Source organism: Thermobia domestica, chromosome 3, assembly GCF_964235325.1.
Source record: "Thermobia domestica chromosome 3, izTheDome1.hap1.1, whole genome shotgun sequence".
NCBI lineage: Eukaryota > Metazoa > Arthropoda > Insecta > Zygentoma > Lepismatidae > Thermobia > Thermobia domestica.
This window is the reverse complement of record NC_137456.1, coordinates 123,611,007-123,634,924: the sequence shown is the minus strand read 5'-3', so window position 1 is coordinate 123,634,924 and position 23,918 is coordinate 123,611,007. Positions and strand designations below refer to the sequence as shown.

At 36.3% G+C, this 23,918-nt stretch overlaps 1 protein-coding gene across 1 annotated transcript in view; it reads right to left on the bottom strand.

Moving 5' to 3' along the window:
• The window catches only part of LOC145680698 (stimulator of interferon genes protein 5-like), a 103,751-nt gene extending 88,888 nt beyond the window's left edge, over positions 1-14,863 (bottom strand). The window contains exon 1 of the mRNA XM_081751613.1: positions 14,153-14,863. Within this exon, the coding sequence (XP_081607739.1) occupies positions 14,153-14,344 (192 nt within the window). The 5' untranslated portion in view covers positions 14,345-14,863. The remainder of the gene's footprint in view (positions 1-14,152) is intronic.
• Between the last annotated feature and the right edge of the window lie 9,055 nt (positions 14,864-23,918).

Here is a 23,918-nt window from a genome sequence, read left to right as displayed (position 1 = left end):
TATAAAAAATACGTAACTCAAACACAGTAATAAGTAACAATGGTTTAAAAGGAAACAATGCTACTAGTAACAATGTGAAGTGCCCAGAATAATTTCGAAATAAGTAAATGAAAATAATGACCCGTTTGCTTGGATGACAAGCTAATGGTTATTTTAATAAAGAAACACATTTTATACAGGTAATCTCATAAATCTCTTCTTTCCCACAGGGTAACTTCGAGAAATGCTAAAGATGAGTTCAATTTGGATAATATTGTTCTTAATTTCCATAATCTCCGCAGTTAATTTCCTCACTTCACTTTCCAGCAATTCTAACCTTGTATCGACAGCTTCCTGAATCGTATCCTGTTCAAAACAACGAAAATGTGAGTCAAAGGAACTTTGTACGTCCATCAATATTACTCCTATGCTGTTATACACGTAATTCACTGCACCTGACGTTTCTTCAAAATAAATAAATAAATAAAATCTGACCAGTTTCGTTTTCATTAGAAACTACTATTATAATCTGTAATGCACATCTACGAATGCGACACATGCACATTTACCAATTGTATATCGCCAAGGTCACATTTGATAATAACTACTTTAACTACTTTAAAGCAAGTGTTTTAGTGGTTAAATGAACCCTCTACTATGTGTTTTGATAATCGAGAGGTTGTGCCTGGTATTCTGATATGTTTACTGTGAATTACTAACTATTTTTACACTGCTTAAAAAGGAAACTAGAGAGAAATTTGTCACTTGAGATAAATGAACAAGGCGTAAACCAAAATAAATAAATACATAATATAGTAATTCTGAAGAGGCACTGTTTAAACATTTCATAAATCCTGACTTTGCTAAGGTAGTTTCTGAAATATTTGAAAATAGCAAAACTGTCCACATAAAACGAAAATAAATGTAAACTGATTAGTTATTTTGAGGGTTAAGGTTCCTGTTCTGCATCAATACCATAAATCCCAAATTAGACATGTGTTGTGAAAACTACAAATGCATCATATAACATTTTACAACCGAAATAGACCCTGATCAATGAATTCAGCTACGCAGACATAACTGCAGGTTATCGTGAGATCCGAACCACGTGAGCTCCCACCAGCAACAGAATTTGTGTCCGCTATTCCAAAGACTGAATAAGTAACCACGAAGAAAACTTGACGTAAATATGCAGTGGACAACTAAATGCCACTATCTCTGCCTCTGTCCTAAAATAATTGCATTAGCAATTCACAACACACGTAACTTCTTACCGAGAGAACTATAACACAACAGACTTATAAAAAATAAAAAGACTTCCCAACTTTAACAGAATCAACGGAAATAGCAATAAATAATAACCTTGAATATGTCCGTGACAACGTTGACAATCGAAATTCACGTACACTTTTTATCAGACCTAACAAGAGCATTCGACCTTGTCGTCCAGCAGAATCTAATCGATACATAAAATAGGCATTAAGAAAAGTGTAAACAAATAGTTTCAAAATTATGTACGAAGCCAGAAAAAAGGCGCGGTGCTCGTAGGTACTAAGCAGCAAAGAATACGTCCACAATCATTCATTTAACATTAAATCAGTAATGTGTGAAGTACCGCAGGGATTTGTGTAAGGTTCTATTTTATTCATTTCTTTATACTCTAACGACAAGTATTAACTGAAATAGGAAACATATTTTGGTTTTTACGTCGTTCCGCTAACACAGTCGTCAGCTTTGTCGGCAGTGTGTAACATTCTAAATTATAACGTGCATAACTTATTTTTTCTACTACGAGGTAGGGGTAGGGTAATTAACTCCCTATTGAAAATTGTGTATAACTTTTTAAATACTTAACCAATTTTCATGAAACAAAAGCATTTTGTTTTTTACGATAGTAGAATTGTTATGCATTGCTAAAATTCCACATTATCTGCTAAAAGTATCATAATTTTTCGTAAACGGTTGGAGATGTTGGTCACTAACACATCCCAGGTCCGATGGGAAAAAATCAAAGTGCAAATGTAACAGATGTAGCTTGAGTGACATCCTGCATCCTAGTTTTCTGTACGCTTCCAACAGTTCCTGTACCAGATGTCTGTTGTTTCCTTTATATATATATAACACACTGAGCAAGGCTATATGATATGTAAAAAAACAGTATCACGTAACAGTTTCAACACAATAACTGTGTCTTCATCAGACTTCAGACCAGACAGTGTTCGCACTTTCACATGTTTAGGAATGTATTTCGGAAAAAGAAGATTTGGTCTTCGTTTGGCTTTATGGAGGACAGAGAGGGATACGTGGGGAACCTTTTCCTTTCACCCTAGCATGCAGCCATGAGCGCCCGCAGTATTTTTTCAGGGGAGGGCAAAAATTTTCAGTGGGAAAAAGTCCTAAAAGTAGGCAATTTCGTCCGAAAAGTCCCTCATGGATAAGAGTATTTCAGTTTCCGGGGGAGGGGGAAATTGTCCCCCCCCCCTCCGAGCCGCCCATGCATGCAGGGATACGTTCTACATTTATTTGTTAGGATAGTTTTTTTTTTCCACAACATAAAATAACACGTCAGTAAATGTTCAACGGGACAATATTTTTATGAATAACGTAAAATTTTACCTAAATTACCATAATTTTGATTTGAATATTTTCCCAAAAAAAGTGACGTGTGCGAAAATTTTCGTGGTTATTTGGAATCAGCATCCCAAATATTATTTTTAAAAAAGTACTTTTCCTCCATGTTGCAGATAAAAAGTTAAAATTTGTCGACTTGTGTAATTGCAATAATATAATATTTAAAATGTACCTACACTGTTTGCACCGTACAGAGATGTTATTACGGTATAGCTATTAATAACCCCCACATTATTTTACAGATAACGGTCTGGTTGACCAACAGAAATCATTCAGTGGTTTAAAAAAAAATGATCATAGAGTTGTATGGAATGTTGAGATATCGAGAGGCAAGTTATCGGGATTTTATTGTAGTGAAGAATAGTCTTCATCTACTCGAGAAATCTAGTACATAACAAAAATCTATGGTAATTACAAATGTCACAGGTTTGTAAATTAGAATATAATGCAAACACCATTTGTATTTCAAATTTTTCTCAATAATTTGCCTATTATTTCACTCCTACTTCAGATGTCGACAATTATAATTGTTTTCTTTTCCTTTACTTTATCGTTATAATCTTTTCCTAATGAGCATCCTTCTGTATACATTACACGAAATTTTATAAGAAATTTTTAAAAACTGAATTCAAATCGTTTTCTAAATATTTTCTGACTAACATGCTGAGGTACGTAATTGACGCATGCTGTTAAATAAAGAAAATAGACTTACCCAATTACGATCTCATACGGTTTCGGTAACAACTTTTACCGAAAGCGTATTAGGATCTTAATAGAGCAAGATGCATTTTTTGGTGTTCGTTACGTCCATACTGCCTAGGGTTGTGAACAACCCAGTTAAAAAATGTCCAGTGGGTTTTATTGGATAGAACTGAGTTTTATTCAATTTTGTACGTAAGTATAAAGTCGTACTGCCACTTAACATACTATTTGAGGCAGAACATATAGCAAAAATAAGTCTCTATGTTTTTCACAGAACGAACATATTTTGATCTTCTACATCAATTTGTATATATGAACTCGAAGACCTGAAAACTTCTGCATCACACTTATTTATCATATCCGATGAAGTATTGTACAGAAATGTCCTGTCATGTTCTGTAGAATTCCTTTGTCGCACAAAGAAAATCCGTGAACCCTATTCGCATTTCGTGAGACATATTTTGCATCATTGGCACTAGCTTATATTTCGATTTCCAGAGAGAAAGAAGTAGAAAATTTCATATAGTAACAAAGAGGTTCATAATTCTATATAATAAAGAGCAAGACTCCTATTACACTCAGGATTCAAATCATTATACTCTGAGTGAAGATTCCGTAAGTTTTCCTCAAAATACGTCATCAAATACTGGGATAGTACCTCAAGGTCAGAAACCAGAGATTAAAAAAAAAAAAAAAAAAAACTTTAACTGTTTACCCGCCGAATTACTTTTCAATTAAAAACTAGTAGAATATTTTATCAAATTAGTCAATTGGGTATGTAATTAAGAGATTTGTGAAAAGATTTATTTTCTATGTATGTTAATTGATATGTTCTCAACTGGGAACACTGGCGTTTCACCTGGCCGCGAATATGATTGTGATTTTTTTTTTTCTACGCAGCTGAGGTACCATCTCATCAATGGCACCCATACTATCCATCCTCTTGTTGTACTTACATGCTATGTGAGATTCAGGGATATGAATTCTCTTCTTTGACTCACGAAAAGTATCGTTTTGCTCTCCTCATTGGTAAGTGGGTTTAGTAATTTGATGCCAAAGTGATTACGGGGTTGTCATTCCACCTGCACATGTAAATATCACCATCATGCCGGAAATCATACTTTTTTTTTTTTTTTTTTTTTTTTTTTTTTTTTTTTTTTTTTTTTAATTTCACTTGCGGGGACCAAAGAACAAATATGAGTTCTTCGTTCCAATAATAGACTGGTTACTTGAATCGCTTGATTTTCAGCTGTCAGCAATGCGCACAAGGTGAAAAAATAATCGAAGAATACCTCAACTTGTAGAGGATTAGTCACAATATCCAGTAGGGGAATTACCACTTTAGTCCAAGTACAAAGCTCGAGTTATCACTATCCTTCCCTTGGTAGATTTTTATGGATATGGGAATCTATCACATGAACAAAAGTTCCAATTTTGAATCCAAAAAGAATGGATTTTCCCTTTATAAAAATGGCAAAATTTCCCCAAGTTTATCTTCTTGCTTCAATTTGTTACTATCCACAACGTGCTAATATGTATTTGTATATCGACATTTTTGCGGACATTGAACTTGGGGCAATTGATACATTAGGTTCTCTGCAGTCGACCAGCATATATCTCCCACTGACTACATGCAATGATTGAAGATTCTATTTATGTCCTCATTCTGTATCAGTTACTTACTTTGCAGAACCTATTCCCACGGTGGCGACAAAATTTACAAGAAATAATTCCCTAACTTTTCCCGGATTCCAGAATATCTTCTGAAATTTTTCCTGATATCTGATCTGATCAGTTACCCAGACTTTTCACGCTCATGTAAAAACAAGAAAACATGACAACGATGATACATAATATATTTTCCCCCTAATCAGTTAGAAAAATGAAAATTTAAAAACAAGTACAATGTATTTTGTTATGAAATTACAGAACACTTATCTAATAGAAATTCCTGCACAAAGCAAAACATCTTCCTTGTCACATGATGAAAGTTTAGTCACATACGAAAGGAAAAAGTGAAAGTACGATACTCACCGAAAAAGACTACATATATGTAAACAAAACTGGCTGTTCTATATTAACGACACTTCTTTAGAAAAAATCAAGTTTTATATAAATCATTTCACTTCTCCAAACGCTTTATTTCCTCATCAATATTGCGCGTATCGTATCTTCTACTATTTTATTCTTAGCTTCAAGTTTGTTAAAAATGATCTTTATTTTAATGTCTTCAGCTTCTTCTGCAAAACGAGTACGAGCATTTCGTGCATAATGAATCATACATTTCCTGATAAATAATTTCTCAAGATCAGCAGAAGAAGCTACTGTATTGTATACAAGTCTGCGTCCTAAAGTTTGTTCTTTTAATTAATATTGGTACATATTGCCCATTTATTGAAAATTCTCTTCCTAGATTTGAATTTTCTGAGAGAAATCAAGATGATTTTAGCAACATCTCTTAAATCACTGCACTCTGAAGTATCCAAATCATTTACCTAAAAGTCATCTACATGCTGACCAGTTCTAGAATACTAACTCACAATTATTTTACAATTTGGATTCGAACAAAACTCTTTAAACTGTCTTACAACTCCATCTGTCCTACTGCCATCTAACCAATTATGTTCAACTAGTTTAGCTGAAAGAGCCTTCATGCGATTCATTTCAACATAAGATCCCGCAGAGATAGATAAGATATATATACCGATTATGTCAAAAATGCATAAGCACGGACTGTATATGCTGACTGCATATGAAAGTTCTGACTGTAGATATTCCATCTAGTCAGTCACTACTTCCTCCTAGGCTGTTATACAAGAATTAACTAACTCTATGGCTTATGGAATCCGGAGGTTCAATGCCGCGTTCATAAAAGCTCTCCATTGACTTCTATCCTTAGCCAACTGCATCCAGTTTCTACTTCGTATTCCAATCTCTGCGAGATCCATCTTAATATTGTCCTCCCATATGCGCCTAGGTCTTCCTAATGGTCGTTTTCCGATTGGTCTTCCAGTCAAGACTTTGAAAGCGTTTCTACTGTCTTCCATTCTAGCTACATGACCTGCCCATCTGAGCCTCCTAGACTTGACGACCCTAACAATGTTGGGTAAACCGTATAAATTATGTAGTTCCTCGTTATGAAGTTTCCGCCATTCCCCATATCTGTTCCTCTTGGGTACGAATATTCGTCTCATGATCTTGTTCTCAAATACTTTCAGTCTATGTTCTTCCCTCAGAGTAAGCGACCATGTTTCGCAACCATACAGAACAACAGGCATGATTATCGTTTTGTACATTTTAAGCTTCAAATTCCTCGACAGAATTCGCGACAAGAGATTTTGAACCGAATAGTAACACGGATTCCCTGCTTTCAGTCGACATTTAATTTCTTCGAGAATATGATTTTCGTCTGTTAATATTGATCCTAGATATCTGAAACTATCCATTTTATCAAAACTATTCTTTAATATTTTAACGCATCCATAATTTGCTGTATTACGGTCCCGACGCACTTCCATGTATTTAGTTTTCTCTGCATGTACTTCTAAACCCATGTCCCTGCAAGCCTTTAATAAGATCTCTGCATTTCTTTGTATTGTTCTCCTATCATCCCCTATTAAATTTACATCATCAGCATATGCCATAACCTGGTGAATACCGTTCAACTCTAGGCCCTGGTTGCTATCTTTGATTTTCCTTATAGCGTATTCAAAAACAAAGTTAAATAATAATGGCGACAACGCATATCCTTGTTTCAGGCCATTTTCGACGTGAAACCTCGTGGACAAACATTTTCCTACCCGGACTTTGGGATTCATTTAAACATATCTTAATTAATCTAATTAGCTTTCTCGGTATTCCAAGTTCTGTAAGAACATTGTATAATGTTTCTCTCCTAACCGAGTCGTACGCCTTTCTAAACTCAATAAATAGTTGATGTACAGGGATATTGTATTCCGACTTTTTTTTTTCGAGTATTTGGCAAATGGAAAATATTTGGTCGATAGTTGATCGATTTCGTCTAAATCCGCACTGATAATTTCCAATAATTTCATCTGCGTAGGGGGTCAATCTTGCTAATAGAATATTTGAATGGATTTTATAGGATGTTGACAGGAGAGAAATGCCTCGATAATTATTACAGTCAGTTTTGTTGCCTTTCCTGTGAATTGGAACAATGATTGATTCTTTCCATTCTTGTGGCAATTCTTCGTTGTTCCAGATAAGGAGAATGAGTTTGTGTATCTTGTTCCACAATTTTTCGCCTCCAGCTAAAATTAACTCAACCGGAATTTCATATACACCCGGAGATTTGTGTTTCTTTAATTTCTTTATAGCGGTTACTACTTCTATTCGGTTGGGTTCTGGAATATACGGTTCTGCGGTGTGTATCTCCTTTTCTCCACGCACACTAATTTTTGGTTGCGTGTTAAGTAAATCGTCAAAGAAACCTTTCCATCTATTTAAGATGCTATCCGTATCAGTGAGAACTGTACCGTCAGATTTCTTTAATATATCTGGAGGCGGAATTTCATATACAAGAATTGCATTTATTATTATAACATTGTGATGATGTCAAGCTTGATTTTTTCTCATTGTTACCAGGCAAGAAAGTAAAATTTAATTTATTCCCGGGTAGAGATGCAAGGACTCGGAACAAACGGCTTTTCTTTGGAGGGAGGGGGAGGAGGCAAAGTCATCTCCCGCGGCTTTTTGGTTCGGAAAGTTTTGGGCTGTTTTGGGCTATCTTAATCAGTATGTTCCACCTTTGTTTTCCCATTATAACACGACAAATACAATTACCGCATTTGGAAGAGAAAATCTTGAAAACATTTAAGAATCAAGGTAAGTCGATCATTCAATGGCTCAGAAAAAATGCAAATCGGTGGACGCAGTGGATTTTCTAGATGCAATGAATGTCTTATAGAGGTACCAGACTAAGGCTCAACGCCAAAAACGTTTTGGTAAACAGTTTAATAGTGTTAGCAGTAACTGTTCTCAAATTGTAGATTTCATGGAGCGAAACTGTCACTTAAAATGTGTGAATTTGTAACAGTAAAGAAAATAGGAATTCTGTGAATAAGGTTTTAAAACCAACATCATAGCCAAAATACCAGTATAAACTAAAATTTTTAAAGCTCAAGATAAGATGCTTTTCGAACAGAGAACGAAATGTAACCAAGATTTTTATTTTAAAAAACGTTTTCCATCTATTTCTTCATTTGTGGTGCTTGTTCCTTGCCTACCAGATTAAATATAGACAACCAGCAAAATATATATATATTAGAAAGTATAACTAATGGGTACTTGATAAAATAGCAAGGCAACCAAAATAACATTTGAGACAGTGGCGGCGATTGGACGTTAAAAGTGGGGGGGCAAGACATGATCTGAATATTTGTATATCAATGTTAATATACAAATTTCCCTGGTTGGAACTATATACATTAATAGGCCATTTCAGAAAAGTGGGGGGGGGGGTCAACTGCCCCCCTTTGCCCCCCCTAATCGCCGCCCATGATTTGAGATATGGTGGTTGAATAACGTACATTTGTTGCAATGCTAGTTTGAAACCCAATCAAGAAAGACATTTCCGGACTGAACATGAAAGTACTGGACGTCGTAAACGCATTTTCTAATCATATAATCACCTACAAGGAAACACAAGTGATATTTGAACAAGAAAATTTCCATCCCCCAGCCCCTCCAAGAACAAAAAACTCCATCCCTGCTTCTTTGCATCTCAACTCTCAAATGAAAATTACTGCACATTGTCAAATCCTTTTTGATCATTATTCCAGCCTCTATACCTACACAGTGTTCGCGGTAAATTACACGGCTTTTTAAGCGCTAACCTTAAAATATTAGAAGGTTACAGACCAATACTGAGAAAAAGTGAGTACTAATATGAAACCTGAAAAGTGGATTTTAACTTCGTAATATCAAGTTAATCTTCAAAACTTAAACGGGCTCTTTATGCTGTGTCTCCTGCCCCCGCACTGCAAGACGGGTAGCTATCCCACTGGTTCACATTGATAATATACGTGCAAACTTATGTGGCATAAAAGAATATGGATGCAATAAAACATGCATCAATCCGTTCCTGTCTTACTTGAAATAATTGCCTACGGATAGATTCCAACTAGCATTACATCTACGCTTGAGGATGATTATAAGAATTAAAATATTGTGAGTATAATCACTTAAACACGAATGGAAGTTAAAGGTACAAGGTAAGATTTTGACCTTTAAAATATGTACCTAAAAGCACAGTTGAGTACTTACATTCTACACTTTTACTTTCGTGTAGCATGCCCAAAAAATTGCATAGTTTGATAGTAAACGCCAAACACGATTATTCATGCGAAAAACACAAACTACTTGCTTAGTGGTCAATAAAAGCAACAACTATATTTATTCCTCGTTAGAGTAGCGCGAAGCTGGAGGGAGGGGGGATCGTAGGTAGATAGCAAGCAGCAACTGAAGAAAAGTATATGAAAAAAAAACGTTTATCCAAAAGACAAATAACCAACCTGTGCTATGTGGTCACTAAAGGAAGTAATTCGTTTGTTCTTGTAGTTCACAAATATCTTAATATGGTTTTCGCAGTGCTTTAACTTATATGACTACAAGAACTAACTAACGTGTCAAAAACAGATTACCTGCTGTCAAATAATATTGTAAGCACTTAAAATTATAAACAGGAATGATTTCCTAATTCGTTTTGACAGTAAAATTACCAATTTTATACGGCATTCTACTAATTTCTTTTTGGTGGAGACATAGTTTACGGATGCATAGATGAATTCAATATAACGTACCTTTTTCGTCAGAAAGCAGACTTCTAGTACTTTGTAATTTCTTACGAGTAGACGTGGATCCTTGAGTGGAGATTCACTTTAGGAGGACTTAACCGTTATGCGTATTATACTGTGTGCGGAGATATGCTACACAAATTACAGAGCCAAAAAACACAAACCAAACTGCGTCAAGTGGTTACCAAAAACAAGAAATGTATCTAACCGAGTGAGAACAGGGCGAAACTTGTGAACCGCACTATAACGCGTTCGAAGGGATCAGGAGCGTAAAAAACTATGTGAGAAAAAAACACTTTAGGTGCTTCTTGTATATGTACATTTTAAGAAGCCAGTATCGCACAACAGCAATTAATGACTCACCCTGAAATGAAACGAAATCTAAGTTTTACGTCTCACGATTATGCCGATTAGGTTAAGGAGACGGTGATGATGAGAGATGGGTGAAATGAAGAAAGTGGGAGGAAACGGGAGAACCCCGAGGAAACCCACGAGCACGGTGTTTATCCACCACAAAGTCCACACGGCGCGAGCTGGGATCGAACCAGAGACCTCAAGCACCGGAGGTGAACGCTATACCACTGAACTACCGCGCCCCACTGACTCACCCTGAATTCGCTTACTGGAACAATGCTTTCACATAGCACGTTACTTCATCATGGTTTCCTTATGGTGTAATGTGTGATGAAACACATATACACACACACACTTTGCTTTACGTTTTTGTACACTATTAGGGGGGCACGGTGGCTCAGTGGTAGAGCGTTCATCTCCGGTGCTTGGGGTCCCTGGCTCGATCCCAGCTCGCGCCGTGTGGACTTTGTGGTGGACAAACACCGTGCTCGTGGGTTTTCTCGGGGTTCTCCCTTTCCTCCCACTTTCTTCATTCCACCATTCCACTCATCTCTCATCATCACCGTCTCCTTTAGCCTAACTGGCATAATCGTGGGACGTAAAACTTACAGATTACAGATTTGTACACTATTAGAGATGTCAGTCTAAGATCCCAAGATCTCCATATATTTTGATCACTTATACATTCCCATACAGTAGACATTTCTCCTGTAATTTTTAAAAATCGGTGCTGGACATGTTTAGAAACACATTTTGCAAAATTTACAAGTAAAATTCAACACTGCATGAAACGATATGTTTATAAGGAACACATTTCTGCAGGCGGCGGAATTAAATAGAAAATGTATGTTATATTTACAATTGTAATGTTACCAGTGTAAAATCATTATAAGTATTTACGATAGTAAAATCATGGGATTAGGTGCTGGAGAGTAGGTCCAGAAATCTAAATAATACGTAAAATTTACAAGCAAGGAAAGGTGAATTAGTTATTTTCATGCAATTATGCTACCAAACAAGTGTAACGTGGTATCTGCAAGCGTCAGAAGCAGCGTGTCGTTGGTGCTATCTTGAGTGGAGGCATGCTGATGTCAGACATTATGGTGTAATAAAGAAATTAATTCCCAGCATTCAAAGATGGTAATTACATGTGACGGATGTAATGTTTCTATTGTGAGCTTTATAACAACTTATGTGGGTGATGGAAAAGAGTTATTACGTTATATGGAGCAACATGGACAATTGAAATTGAGCAGGACTTGTAGCAAATGTAGGAAGACAATGAAAAAAAGAAATGGAGGAACAGCTATACTTTCAAATGTGACATTGTGTTGATGCCATTGGCAAAAGTCGCCAGTGAAACGTACTATTTTAGAGAACACAAAGTTGTCAATAAAGAAGACATGCAACTTAGTGCTTTAGTGTCATTTATGTGCACACCCATCATCGATGACGCGCCCACTTGCAAGGACCATCCCTTCACTACCACTCGGGTCCTCCTGTTGCGCTCCTGCCCTGCTTCGGGTAGATAGCATTCGTGCTTCTTAGTGTCCGCCTAGCACAGATTGGTTTGCCTTTTACATTGTAATTTTTATGGCATGTTTTTGGACATGGTATTTACACCTAAAACAGTAAAGTGCTCTTAAAGTGTGTCTGCCCCAAGGAATTCTTCATAAATACTTTCTAAGATAATGACAATGAATTTCCTCATAAATGACAAAAATTTCACGCTTTTCACCATGAAAGTACTGCACCTACTCTGTTGCACAAAAGCCAACATAAGTAAGCGTGTATGAAAGAGGACTGTATTAAATCCTATTTCCCTACAGGAGAATACTTGTATGCAGCGTATAAAATCTGTATTTCACAAGAATAGCATTACTACCGAGTCTGGAACCTGTACAAGTACTATACAAACCCACGTGTTTTCTCTACCTTTATTTAAGCGCATAATGACTGTCGCCCACGTCCCTACTCCCATTAGACCTACGCCCTTGCTACTGTGCAGGACCACCAACTTCGCCCTGCCCTGACTCATATACCATTCGTGCTTTTGCGTCTATCTAGCACAGGTTTGTTGACATGTTTGAACGCTGTGTTTATACCAAGTAGTGACAGCACTAATTTTTTAACATACATCTGGTGACCCCTTTTAACTTCCCAACGCAAATCCTTGGGATAACAATATTAAAATTGGTGGAAAAATTGTATTTTTTCAACAAATATTTCGGGTTAACTGTTGTATCGCCGGACCAATTTTAGAAACTTTACCAGATGAATTGGAGAATTTATTTTGGTTTGTGTAGAAGAGTGACAGGTGAGTACAATAGTTGAATACTTATTTTTAGCTGTTTTTTATGTTGTAAGCGACACTATATGTGGAGGCGGAAGGGACTATTTGGCGGAGAGATACACTTGTTATCATTTATGGGAAAGGCAGTGTGGAAATGGTGCGTAAATGACAAGATTGTCACATATCGTGTTTAACTTTTACCTATTGTACAAAAATAAGGAGTGTCAGTTATTGAAATTGTGTGGAACGCATGGTCTACTAAACGGGCGAACAGTTTGTCGTAAGTGTAGAAACAAAATTGGGTAATTGTTTAGTAATGGGGGGCCAACACTAACGAAGACAGAAAACAAAGTGCCCTGAGGGCTCTAACCCACCTTCACTTGCTAACTTTCGCTTGGCAATACTGTCTGAATTAATAGTTATTAACCTAACCTAACCGAATGTGAATAAAATTTCGCATAAAAGTCGATCAAAGAATCTGACATCCCGAAACTAAACAACAGTCACGATTTGAAACTACAGAAAACAATAGGAACATCTAACGAAACCTAATTTAGTACGGTTTGGTACTTTTTTGGGCATTATTGCTGTATCGCCGGACCAATTCGAAAATTGAAAAAAATACCAAAAGGTATTGCATTCGGTTATATTTGGTTCAATTACATTACATTACGTTAGATTACGTTATTAGGCGTGTACTTTTACTACACGGATCCATAATATAACTAGTAGTATTAGTAGGAACGGAATACAAGCTCCACAGGGGTTAGTTGGGTTCTGTTCTCGGCATGAAATAGGCAAATTAAAGACTTGCCCAGATTTTTCTTGAACCTTTTACAATCTATGGATCCATATAGTAAAACAGGTGTACCTCTCTGCGAAATAGTTCATTCACCTCCACATACAGTACCGCTTATAACATCAAAAACAACCAAAAAACGCAACAATTTTCTTAACTTTTACTATTCCCTTTACCCCACTATCACTCATTCTTCCTCACAAACTTAAATAAATTCTCCAATTGACCGGTAAATTTCCTAAAATTGGTCCGGCGATACAACAGTTAACACCTTTTTTTGGATCGCATTTCACACCTCCCTCAACGCTGTGCAACACACAAGATATGCATTTTATTTGTTTAGTGTTTTTACACGATCCCTCTTTATGCTTAAACCCACCGCCGTTGATGCGCCTGGTCTATCAAATGTGCCAGGGCCCCAACCTAGTATTTTGGGGGAGTAACAAAATTTGATATATATGGTCCGGCGATACAGCAGTATTACCAATGTTTCGAGCGGCGTGCCTGCCTACACTTGACCTGTACGCACATATATTTGTATCCATGACGTACGACAGTACTTTGTTTTCTTTCTTTTACCTGATCAAGAACTCTAACTTCATCTGCTATCTCAATTTGGCTAACATTGTTCCTCATTTCTCGAACTTCTAATGTTAACCTTCTCATTTCACTTTCCAGCACTTGTAGTCTCCTATCGACAGCTTCTTGAATCGCATCCTGTATAAAAGAGCGAAAAGATGAATCAAAGGAATTTGGTACGTCCCCCGACATCACTTCTGTACTGCTGTTCACACACGTAACTTATTGCAACTGACATACAACTCTCTTTTGATGGAATCGTTCGTTCGAAGCAACAAAATAAAACGAAAAAACTCTTTGAGATCCCTCCCCTTCCTGAGCTGCAAATGACTATTACGATCTGAAATGCACGCCCACCAGCAGCTAAAACACGTGCTCGATTGCATATATCATCAAGGTCATACTTGTTAATAACGTGGCTAACGAGTTAAGAAGCGATGACTTCGAAGGGGATAGAACTAGCGCTTCTTATTTTTAGATAGTCGGAAGGTTGTGCTCTGTATTCTGATAACTTCATTGTGGATTATCCATTGTTTGTACACTGTTCGGAAGTAATTTAGAAATAAAGTTTATCTTTTGATATAATTCGAAGAAAACAAAACGCGAATCAAACGACTGCTGTTCGTTACATGAGTATATGAAAGTGCATTACTGCATCAGCTGGGAAGGCCTGAGAGGGAATTGCAAACATTTCCAACTCCGATATAGACCTATATAATTTATCTTTTGATATAATTCGAAGAAAACAAGACGCGAATCAAACGACTGCAGTTCGTTACATGAGTATATGAAAGTGCATTCTGCATCAACTGGGGACAGTGATGCCAATTCCTTCAGAGTCGTTTTCCCTTTACAAGCTTCAGAATTTCCCTTTTCCGGACAAAATTTCCCTTCATCCAAACCGTTCAAGTACTTACTAGACGTATTTTTAATCGTTTTCGCTTCCACCCCCTCCCCCAATCTTATAACCACATACAAGCAGACACCTGACAACCTTCCTTTGAGCTTACGCAGAATTTGAACTTGATTTGTTGTTTAGGTATCTAAGGCGTCGCGATAGAGGAGGGGGAAAGGATATGGAAAGGTATAGGCCAGGACCTATGTTAAAGGTGCAATCTGTGCATTTGTCTGGTGTGACTGAGGAAAAACCCTATAAATACCTCGGTCAGGAGTCAGGACGGACAACCTAAAGAAATCATAAAAAATGTAAAATAAATATTATGTAAATTTAATTTTTATCCTAGACATCATGATAGATTTTAATATTAATGTAACCTAAGGTACAAAGAAAATATTAAGTATATATTTGGTATGTATGATCTGTCAGGAAAGTAAATGTACACCTATTTTTCGAGTCTGGCATTCCTGCGCTCCATCCGTGGAGAGTATGAGAATTAAATCAATCAAATGTTTACTGAGGGGCAAAAAGAAAAGCTTAATCTGAATAAGACATTGCAGAGGGGCACAAGCTGTGAATACGAATAGTGCATTGTGTAAATAAAGGACGACACCGAAAGAGAAAGCCAGAAACAGCTGTTAAACTTACAAAAAAAGAGTAAAAATTGTCGAAGTGGGAACATAAAACACAAATACAACAAATACGCCGACAACTAAACGGTCACCATGCCATGATCTTGGTGTAGTGGTTAAGGTGCTGGCTTACAAATGCAAAGGACGCAAGTTCGAATCCTCGGCAAGGACATTTTTAAAAATTTTTGTTAATAATACATACAACTCATGAGAGATGGTAAAAGAGGTCGTATTTAGTTTTTCGTAGCAATTATTATTGGTAATGTTTAGTACTGATAATACTTTTTGTCTTTGCGTATTGTTTTTGTTCTTGTCTTCATTTCGAAAGAGAAGAATATCCGAACAAATCCACCAAAATTCCTCATATTTTGAATGTAAGCGCCATTTGCAATTAGTGAAGAATAAAAATTGAACGTTTGAAAAATTGAGTTTTTTTTTTTTTTTTTTTTTTTTGCAGGAGGGGGTTATCTTCCTATTGGAACAAGATGATTGTTACTGATTATATGATATTACACATTGAAAGTGAAGTAACTTGTGTAACGTGTTATTTGAAAGAATAATATAATAAATGTGCATTCCTCTAACACAGAGAACTCATGTATTTCGAGTTCGGGAGCCTGAATGGCGAGGAGTGTTATTTGATTTGCTTTTTAGTAACACATTGCATTGCAAATAAAGGTAGGTTGTTTGTGGCAAGGTAATATCTTAATCAATTCTTCTTCAAACGTAATGATTGTAACGCCATATCTCCCTTACAAACAAAATATTAGCAATTTATATCGAGAGACTGAGAAACTGTAGAGCGATGGGAGCAACGTTGGACAGTATGCACTCATAGTACTCAGAAAAGTAAGCGATTTCAGTGCAAAAGGAACGAAGAGTCATTGTCATGGGTAGTCATGGGGCCACGGCAGAGCCCTCTTTAGGCAAAGTGTCAATAACTTATATCGAGAGGTGATACTGGGATGGGACCAACTTTGGACACCGTGGACCCATAAAGCGCATCGAAAAAATAGGGGGGGGGCGCCAGCCAGCCTTACTTATTTCCACATAATAATATAAAATTATGTTGTCGAAATACACACACGAGTTAGCTACTAATATTTCATATTATTATTATTATTATTATTATTATTACTATCGACAGCGTCTTTTCATTACGTGTGCGTGTTTGACATGAAGCCAAAGAGAAGATCCATCATTCGTAGAAAGAATAATAGTCAGTTACTTTAACTGTGAACGACAGCGAAAAATACGAAAAGAGTGGACTACCTGAAGGCGTAAAGAAGCAATATTTTCTCTCAAATGGATAAAAAATCAAGCCGAGATTAATTCGAACTCGCATGGACGGCGCGAAAAGCCAGTGCTTTGTCCACTTTTTTTTTTTTTTTTTTAACTGACTCACTGAACGTGTTTCAGTAACTTACTTATGGCTAATTTTACTTGCTTCACTCGTTTAACTTGCTTTTTCTAATAACTTATAACGACAGAGACACGAACACAGAAACATCGAGAACAGTTAAAAATCATAGATGCTCTCCCGGCGGGAATCGAACCCGGAACTCCGTACACCAAAGGCGCACGTGCTAGCGACTAGACCAGCGGGAAGGGCACCGCTCTCTCCCTGTGTCGTTAGGGATTACGACCACTGTCTTGCCAGCTATCACTTCTGTGGGTTGTATACTATGATCACATGTTTCTTCTCTGCTGCAAGAGTAAAACCTACATTATATGTAATACATGAGGTATTTAGACCTACATGCTCTTCATATAATGTAATAAAAGGGTCATGCTGGGAATAAGAAAAAGAACATTTCTTGGACAAAACGGAAACTATTGGCATCAGAAATATTTATCTACGAGCCATGCGCAGTGGTATATTTCAGAATAGTTACTGTTTTGTTCAGTAAACGAAGAAAGGGGTATAAAAAAGCAAATATGTGCGTCAACGAGATCGACCAGATTTGACAGGGGCGGAAGCAGATGTATAGTAATACAACAACTTCGTTCAGTTGATACGAGCCGAGCCGGTTGATATCACTACCCGAGTTGGTCTTCTGCTTGGGCTCAAGAATTCGACCGTGCAGGTCTCAGCCTTAATTTTAAGAACTACAGTATAGTTTTAAGTACTACAAGAAAAATACCTTTGACTCGACTCGGATTGAACTCGAGTGGAGTCGAATTTTGGCTCGACTCCTGCTCATCCCTATTCGTATTTGTATTTTGTTTCCACTTCAACAATTTCTACTCTTTTTTTTCTTCGTTTACCTATTGTTTCTGGATTTCTCTGTCGGTGTCGTCCTTTATGAACACCATGCACTATTCTTATTCCCAGCTTGTGACCCGCTTCAATGTCTTATTCAGTTTAGGCTTTTCTCCTTACATTGACTTGACATGTGATTGATTTAATTCTCACTTTCCGCGCACGACCGATGAAAATGTTTTATTATTATTATTATTATTATTATTATTATTATTATTATTATTATTATTATTATTATTATTATTATTATTATTATTATTATTATTATTATTATTATTATACTATTAAACTTGCACGGCGAAATTACTGTATAATACGATATCATTTCAGTAATTTTATTTCATTGTATGTTATTTAATTTATTAATGGGCACTAAATTGTCTCCAAATCAACGAATAAATTAACTACGGCATGCACTTTGGTGGAAATATCATTACATGAACATGTTTGGAACGAACCAATAATCTTATTGCAATGATATTTCCACCAAAGTGCATGCCGTAGTTAATTTATTCGTTGATTTGGAGACAATTTAGTGCCCATTAATAAACTAAATAACATACAATGGAGTAAAATTACAGAAATGATATCGTATTATACAGTAATTTCGCCGTGCAAGTTCAATAGTATAATAATAATAATAATAATAATAATAATAATAATAATAATAATAATAATAATAATAATAATAATAATAAAACATTTTCATCGGTCGTGCGCGGAAAGTGAGAATTAAATCAATCACATGTGAAGTCAATGTAAGAAGAAAAGCCTAAACTGAATAAGACATTGAAGCGGGTCACAAGCTGGGAATAAGAATAGTGCACGGTGTAAATAAAGGACGACACCGAAAGAGAAATCCAGAAACAGCAGGTAAAAGGAGAAAAAAGAGTGGACATTGTTGAAGTGAAAACATAAAATACAAACACGAATAGGGATGAGCACAAGTCGAGCCAAAATTCAATTCAACTCGAGTACAATTTGAGTCGAGTCAAAGGTAATTTTCTTGAATTGAGTTCCGAGCCAAGTCGCTGTTTTCGAGGTCTAGTTTCGAGTTGAGTTGAGTTTGATAATGGCTCTCTCGCTCGTTCAGCTCGTTTTAACTCGTTTTGAAATATTGGCCTGATCAGACTGGAAAGCAAAAGCCATGAGAAATGTAAGCAGTAATGTGGAATACTTTTAGTGTTGCTCACGACAGAGGTGCGTCTCATCTCGTAATTTTAGTGCATCTCGTGGGGCAATTTTAGTGTATCTCGTCTCGTCTAGATAACGAGAAGACAAGAGTATTATTATTATTATTATTATTATTATTATTATTATTATTATTATTATTATTATTATTATTATTATTATTATTATTATTATTATTATTATTATTATTATTACGAGACAGCCTCAAATGTCGTAATCACCAATACAAGTATATACTGTAGTTCTTAAAATCAAGGCTGAGGTCTGCACGGTCGAATTCTTGAGCCCAAGCAGAAGACCAACTCGGGTAGTGATATCAACCGGCTCGGCTCGTATCAACTGAGCAAACAGCTCGAGTCGGCTCGGTTGGGATGAGCCGATGACCCGAGCCGGCTTAGTTGGAACAAGCCATCGACTCAGCTCAATTGAGCCGATGGCTCGAGCTTTCTCGGTTGGGATGGGTCACCTACTCGGCTCATGTGAACCGGTTCGAGCCAGCTAAGTTGAAACTAGTTCATCAGCACGTTTCGACTCAGCTCAACTAAGCCGATGGCTCAAATCGGCTCGGTCGCGGTGTGGTGAGCTGTTGGCTCGGCTTCCTTCTCGATTCGATTCGATATTGAATGAGCTGTAAGCCGAGCCGCTCGAGCCGTTGAGAAGCCCAAACCCGGTCCCAGCTGTTTTGAATATGTTTGGATGAAGCCTATAACTTTTAACAATTTTTTGCTCGAGCCCGAATACTTGCCCCTTCGGAACTCAAACCCAGAACGTGACCGATGTCCTTGCCTCCTGAAGACTTCCAGACGACCGAGATCGACAGTCAATTAGCTTTTACTATTCAGATACAAACCGTATATCTTTTAAAGATTATACATGGAGTTGATATAATAATAATAATAATAATAATAATAATAATAATAATAATAATAATAATAATAATAATAATAATAGTTTTAAACTTGCCCTGAAATTTGGCAAAACTTACTTAAAAGTAGAGATTTCGGGGAAAGGGTTCCGTACCTTCAAGACACACCTCTGCAACTACCAACATTTTAAACTAGAACCTTTTATTGAAGTTTCATGTAGAAAGTATGTTTTGAGGAAAATAACTGTAATAAATATAACTGAATATCACGCGACAGTAAGGCATATAATAAACTAATTTTTAGAATATGCAGAGGTAAATATAAAAGCTTTGCTACAAAAATACCTACACAGAGCATAATTCAATGAGCTCTGAAATACAATGTAACGAAATAGCCTATGAGATTCAGTCTACAGAGCAATTGTTACTTAAAGAATGGACATACACTATTTCGAGAATCGAGACAAGACGTGAAATGTTTACGATACTTTTCGTCTCGTCTCGATTCTCATCTCCAAAGAGAGACGAAAATTTTGATTTAGCCCTGGCCGGTCTCGAATGTAAAATGTTAATTCTCATGTTATTTTATTTGTTTTAGAAACGAGATGAGAAACTCCTCTTCTCGTGAGCAACATTAAACCAAACCGAAATATTCTTTCCAAATGTCACGTTTCTCCTTGTAATGGTATGACCTGAGCGATAATTTAGCTTCTAGCTTTTAATCTTCTACGAGATAATAATAATTATTATTATTACTATTATTATTCCTGAAGATTTGATAGTTCAAGTATTGAAACATCCGAGTATTCAAATATCTGAATATAATAAAACGTATGTTATCGCTGATCAATCGCCATCAAAAATTCTAAAGTAAGAAAAAAAATTGCAACGTGCATTCGCAGAAGCACCTTGACCACTGAACCGCGATCGCTACGCGGTAAACGATCCGTCTTTAGTCTGGTTACGTTAGGTTTCTTTGTCTCCGCTTGCAAACTTGTATGTTATATTTTTCGATTCAAAATGTCTTTCGTATTTCTTTTATGAAGTCGGCAAAGTTTATATTAGTAACTTGAGTTTTTCTTAAACCACTGGTTCACAAATTCGTTCTTTCTCCACACGAAACTACAAATATGACAGATTGAATTCTCATACTCCCCATTTCTTTCAAAGCAGTCGCCATTACCTGGTCAAAGACTTATTTCCGCCACGATTCATATTAACCAAAATAAATTCATTTTTCGGAAGCGGAACTTTCACTTTCCGGATTTCGCAAAATTATGGAATTCAGTTATACTCCGGAATTCAGAAGAATTTCGGAACTCGGAAAGAATCCGGAATTTAGAAAATTCCGGAATTGAGAAAAACTCCGACTTTCGAAAAAATCCGGATTTTCCGAATTCCGGAATGTTAACGAAATCAGAAATTTCTAAATTCCGGATTTTTCCGAATTCCGAAATTATTACAAAATTGGAATTTTCCGAATTCCGGAATTTGTCCGGCTTTACTTTCGGGAGTCCGAAAACTAATAATTCCGGAACGGGCTATCCCTAGTTTATACACAACCTTTCAGAACACTAAGCTAGTAGCTGTCTACAAACAAACAAGTAATGCAAAGCATGTTGTATACTGCAATACGTCATGTATTAAAATCCGACACCATGACCCTTTTATTACATTATATGAAGAGCATGTAGGTCTAAATACCTCATGTATTACATATAATGTAGGTTTTACTCTTCCAGCAAAGAAGAAACATGTGATCATAGTATACAACCCACAGAAGTGATAGCTGGCAATACAGTGGTCGTAATCCCTAACGACACAGGAAGTGAGCGTTGCCATCGCCGCTGGTCTAGAGGCTAGCACGTGAGCCTTGGGTGTATGGAGTCTCGGGTTCGATTCTCGGCGGGAGAGCATCTATCATTTTTAACTGTTCTCGATGTTTCTGTGTTCGTGTCCCTGTCGTTATAAGTTATTAGAAAAAGCAAGTTAAACGAGTGAAGCAAGTAAAATTAGCAATAAGTAAGTTACTGAAACGCGTTCGGTGAGTCAGTTAAAAAAATAGTGGACAAAGCACTGGCTTTTCGCGCCTTCCATGCGAGTTCGAATCAATCTCGGCTTGATATTTTATCCATTTGAGAGAAAGTATTGTTTCTTTTCGCTACAGGATGGATTTTCTCTTTGGTTTCATGTCAAACATGCTCACGTAATGAAAAGACGCTGTAGATGATGATGATGATGATAATAATAATAATAATAATGATAATAATAATAATAATAATCATAACATAATGATGATAATAATAATAATAATAATAATAATAATAATAATAATAATAATAATAATAATAATAATAATAATAATATGAAATATTAGTAGCTAACTCGTGTGTGTATTTCGACAGTATAAATTTATATTATTATGTGGAAATAAGTAAGGCTGGCTGGCGCCCACCTCCCTAATTTTTTCGATGCGCCTTATGGGTCCACGGTGTCCAACGTTGGTCCCATCCCAGTATCACCTCCTGTTTTCTAGATATAAGCTTTCGACACTTTGCCTAAAGAGGGCTCTGCCGTGGCCCCATGAGTACCCATGACAATGACTCTTCGTTCATTTTGCATTGAAATCGCTTACTTTTCTGAGTACTATGAGTGCATACTGTCCAACGTTGGTCCCATCGCTCTACAGTTTCCCGTTCTCTCGATATAAATTGCTAATATTTTGTTTGTAAGGGAGATAAGGCGTTACAATCATTACGTTTGAAGAAGAACTGAGGAAGATATTGCCTTGCCACAAACAACACTTATTATTATTATTATTATTATTATTATTATTATTATTATTATTATTATTATTATTATTATTATTATTATTATTATTATTATTATTATTATTTTACTTACAACTAATGGTGCCTACCTTTATTTGCAATGCAATGTGTTACTAAAAAGCAAATCAAATAACACTCCTCGCCATTCAGGCTCCCGAACTCGAAATACATGAGTTCTCTGTGTTAGAGGAATGCACATTTATTATATTATTCTTTCAAATAACACGTTACACAAGTTACTTCACTTTCAATGTATAATTTCATATCATCAGTAACAATCATCTTGTTCCAATAGGAAGATAACCCCCTCCTGCAAAAAAAAAAAAAAAAAAAAAAAAAAACTGACCGTAGCGAAAGGGCGTGAACCTTCTTTAGGCGATTAATCGGGTCCAATATTTCAATAAGTTTCTGCACACAAATATTTCAGTAAAAGAGGAAAATTTATTCAAACTTTCTGAATACCTATTTATGGGCGAAATTTGGTTCCCTTGGAACTTTTTAAGAGTTTGAAGGGCCACCATTTTGAACATTTTCATCTGATTATTCTGGTTAACGAACTCATCAAGATATTTCAACAATTAATGTTTGTGCCAAGTTTCGTCTCAATCCGCTGAAAATTAGGGTGGTTATGGCATTCACAAATAGCGTTATATATATACAAATAGATAGATAAATAGACACACAGAGGGAGAGAGAAAAAGTGTTTTTCTCCCTTCTCGCACCTGTGGTGCGTCAGAGCTAAACCGGGCCCCTTTGCAAAACGTATTGACGAGCCTAACCTAAACACAAGCCTCTTACTTGCTAACGTAGAAACGTGGTCGGGAGGTGTAAGGCATGTAGAAATTGTATTTTTAGTAACCATGAGTATGGTCGACTTCCATGTTTTTCCTTTTACTTTTTGCAGCTACTTCGGAACGTTCAATTTTTATTCTTTACTAATTGCAAATGGCGTTTACATTCAAAATATGAGGAATTTTGGTGGCATTTGTTCGGATATTCTTCTCTTTCGAAATGAAGACAAGAACAAAAGCAATACGCAAAGACAAAAAGTATTATCAGTACTAAACATTACCAATAATAATTGCT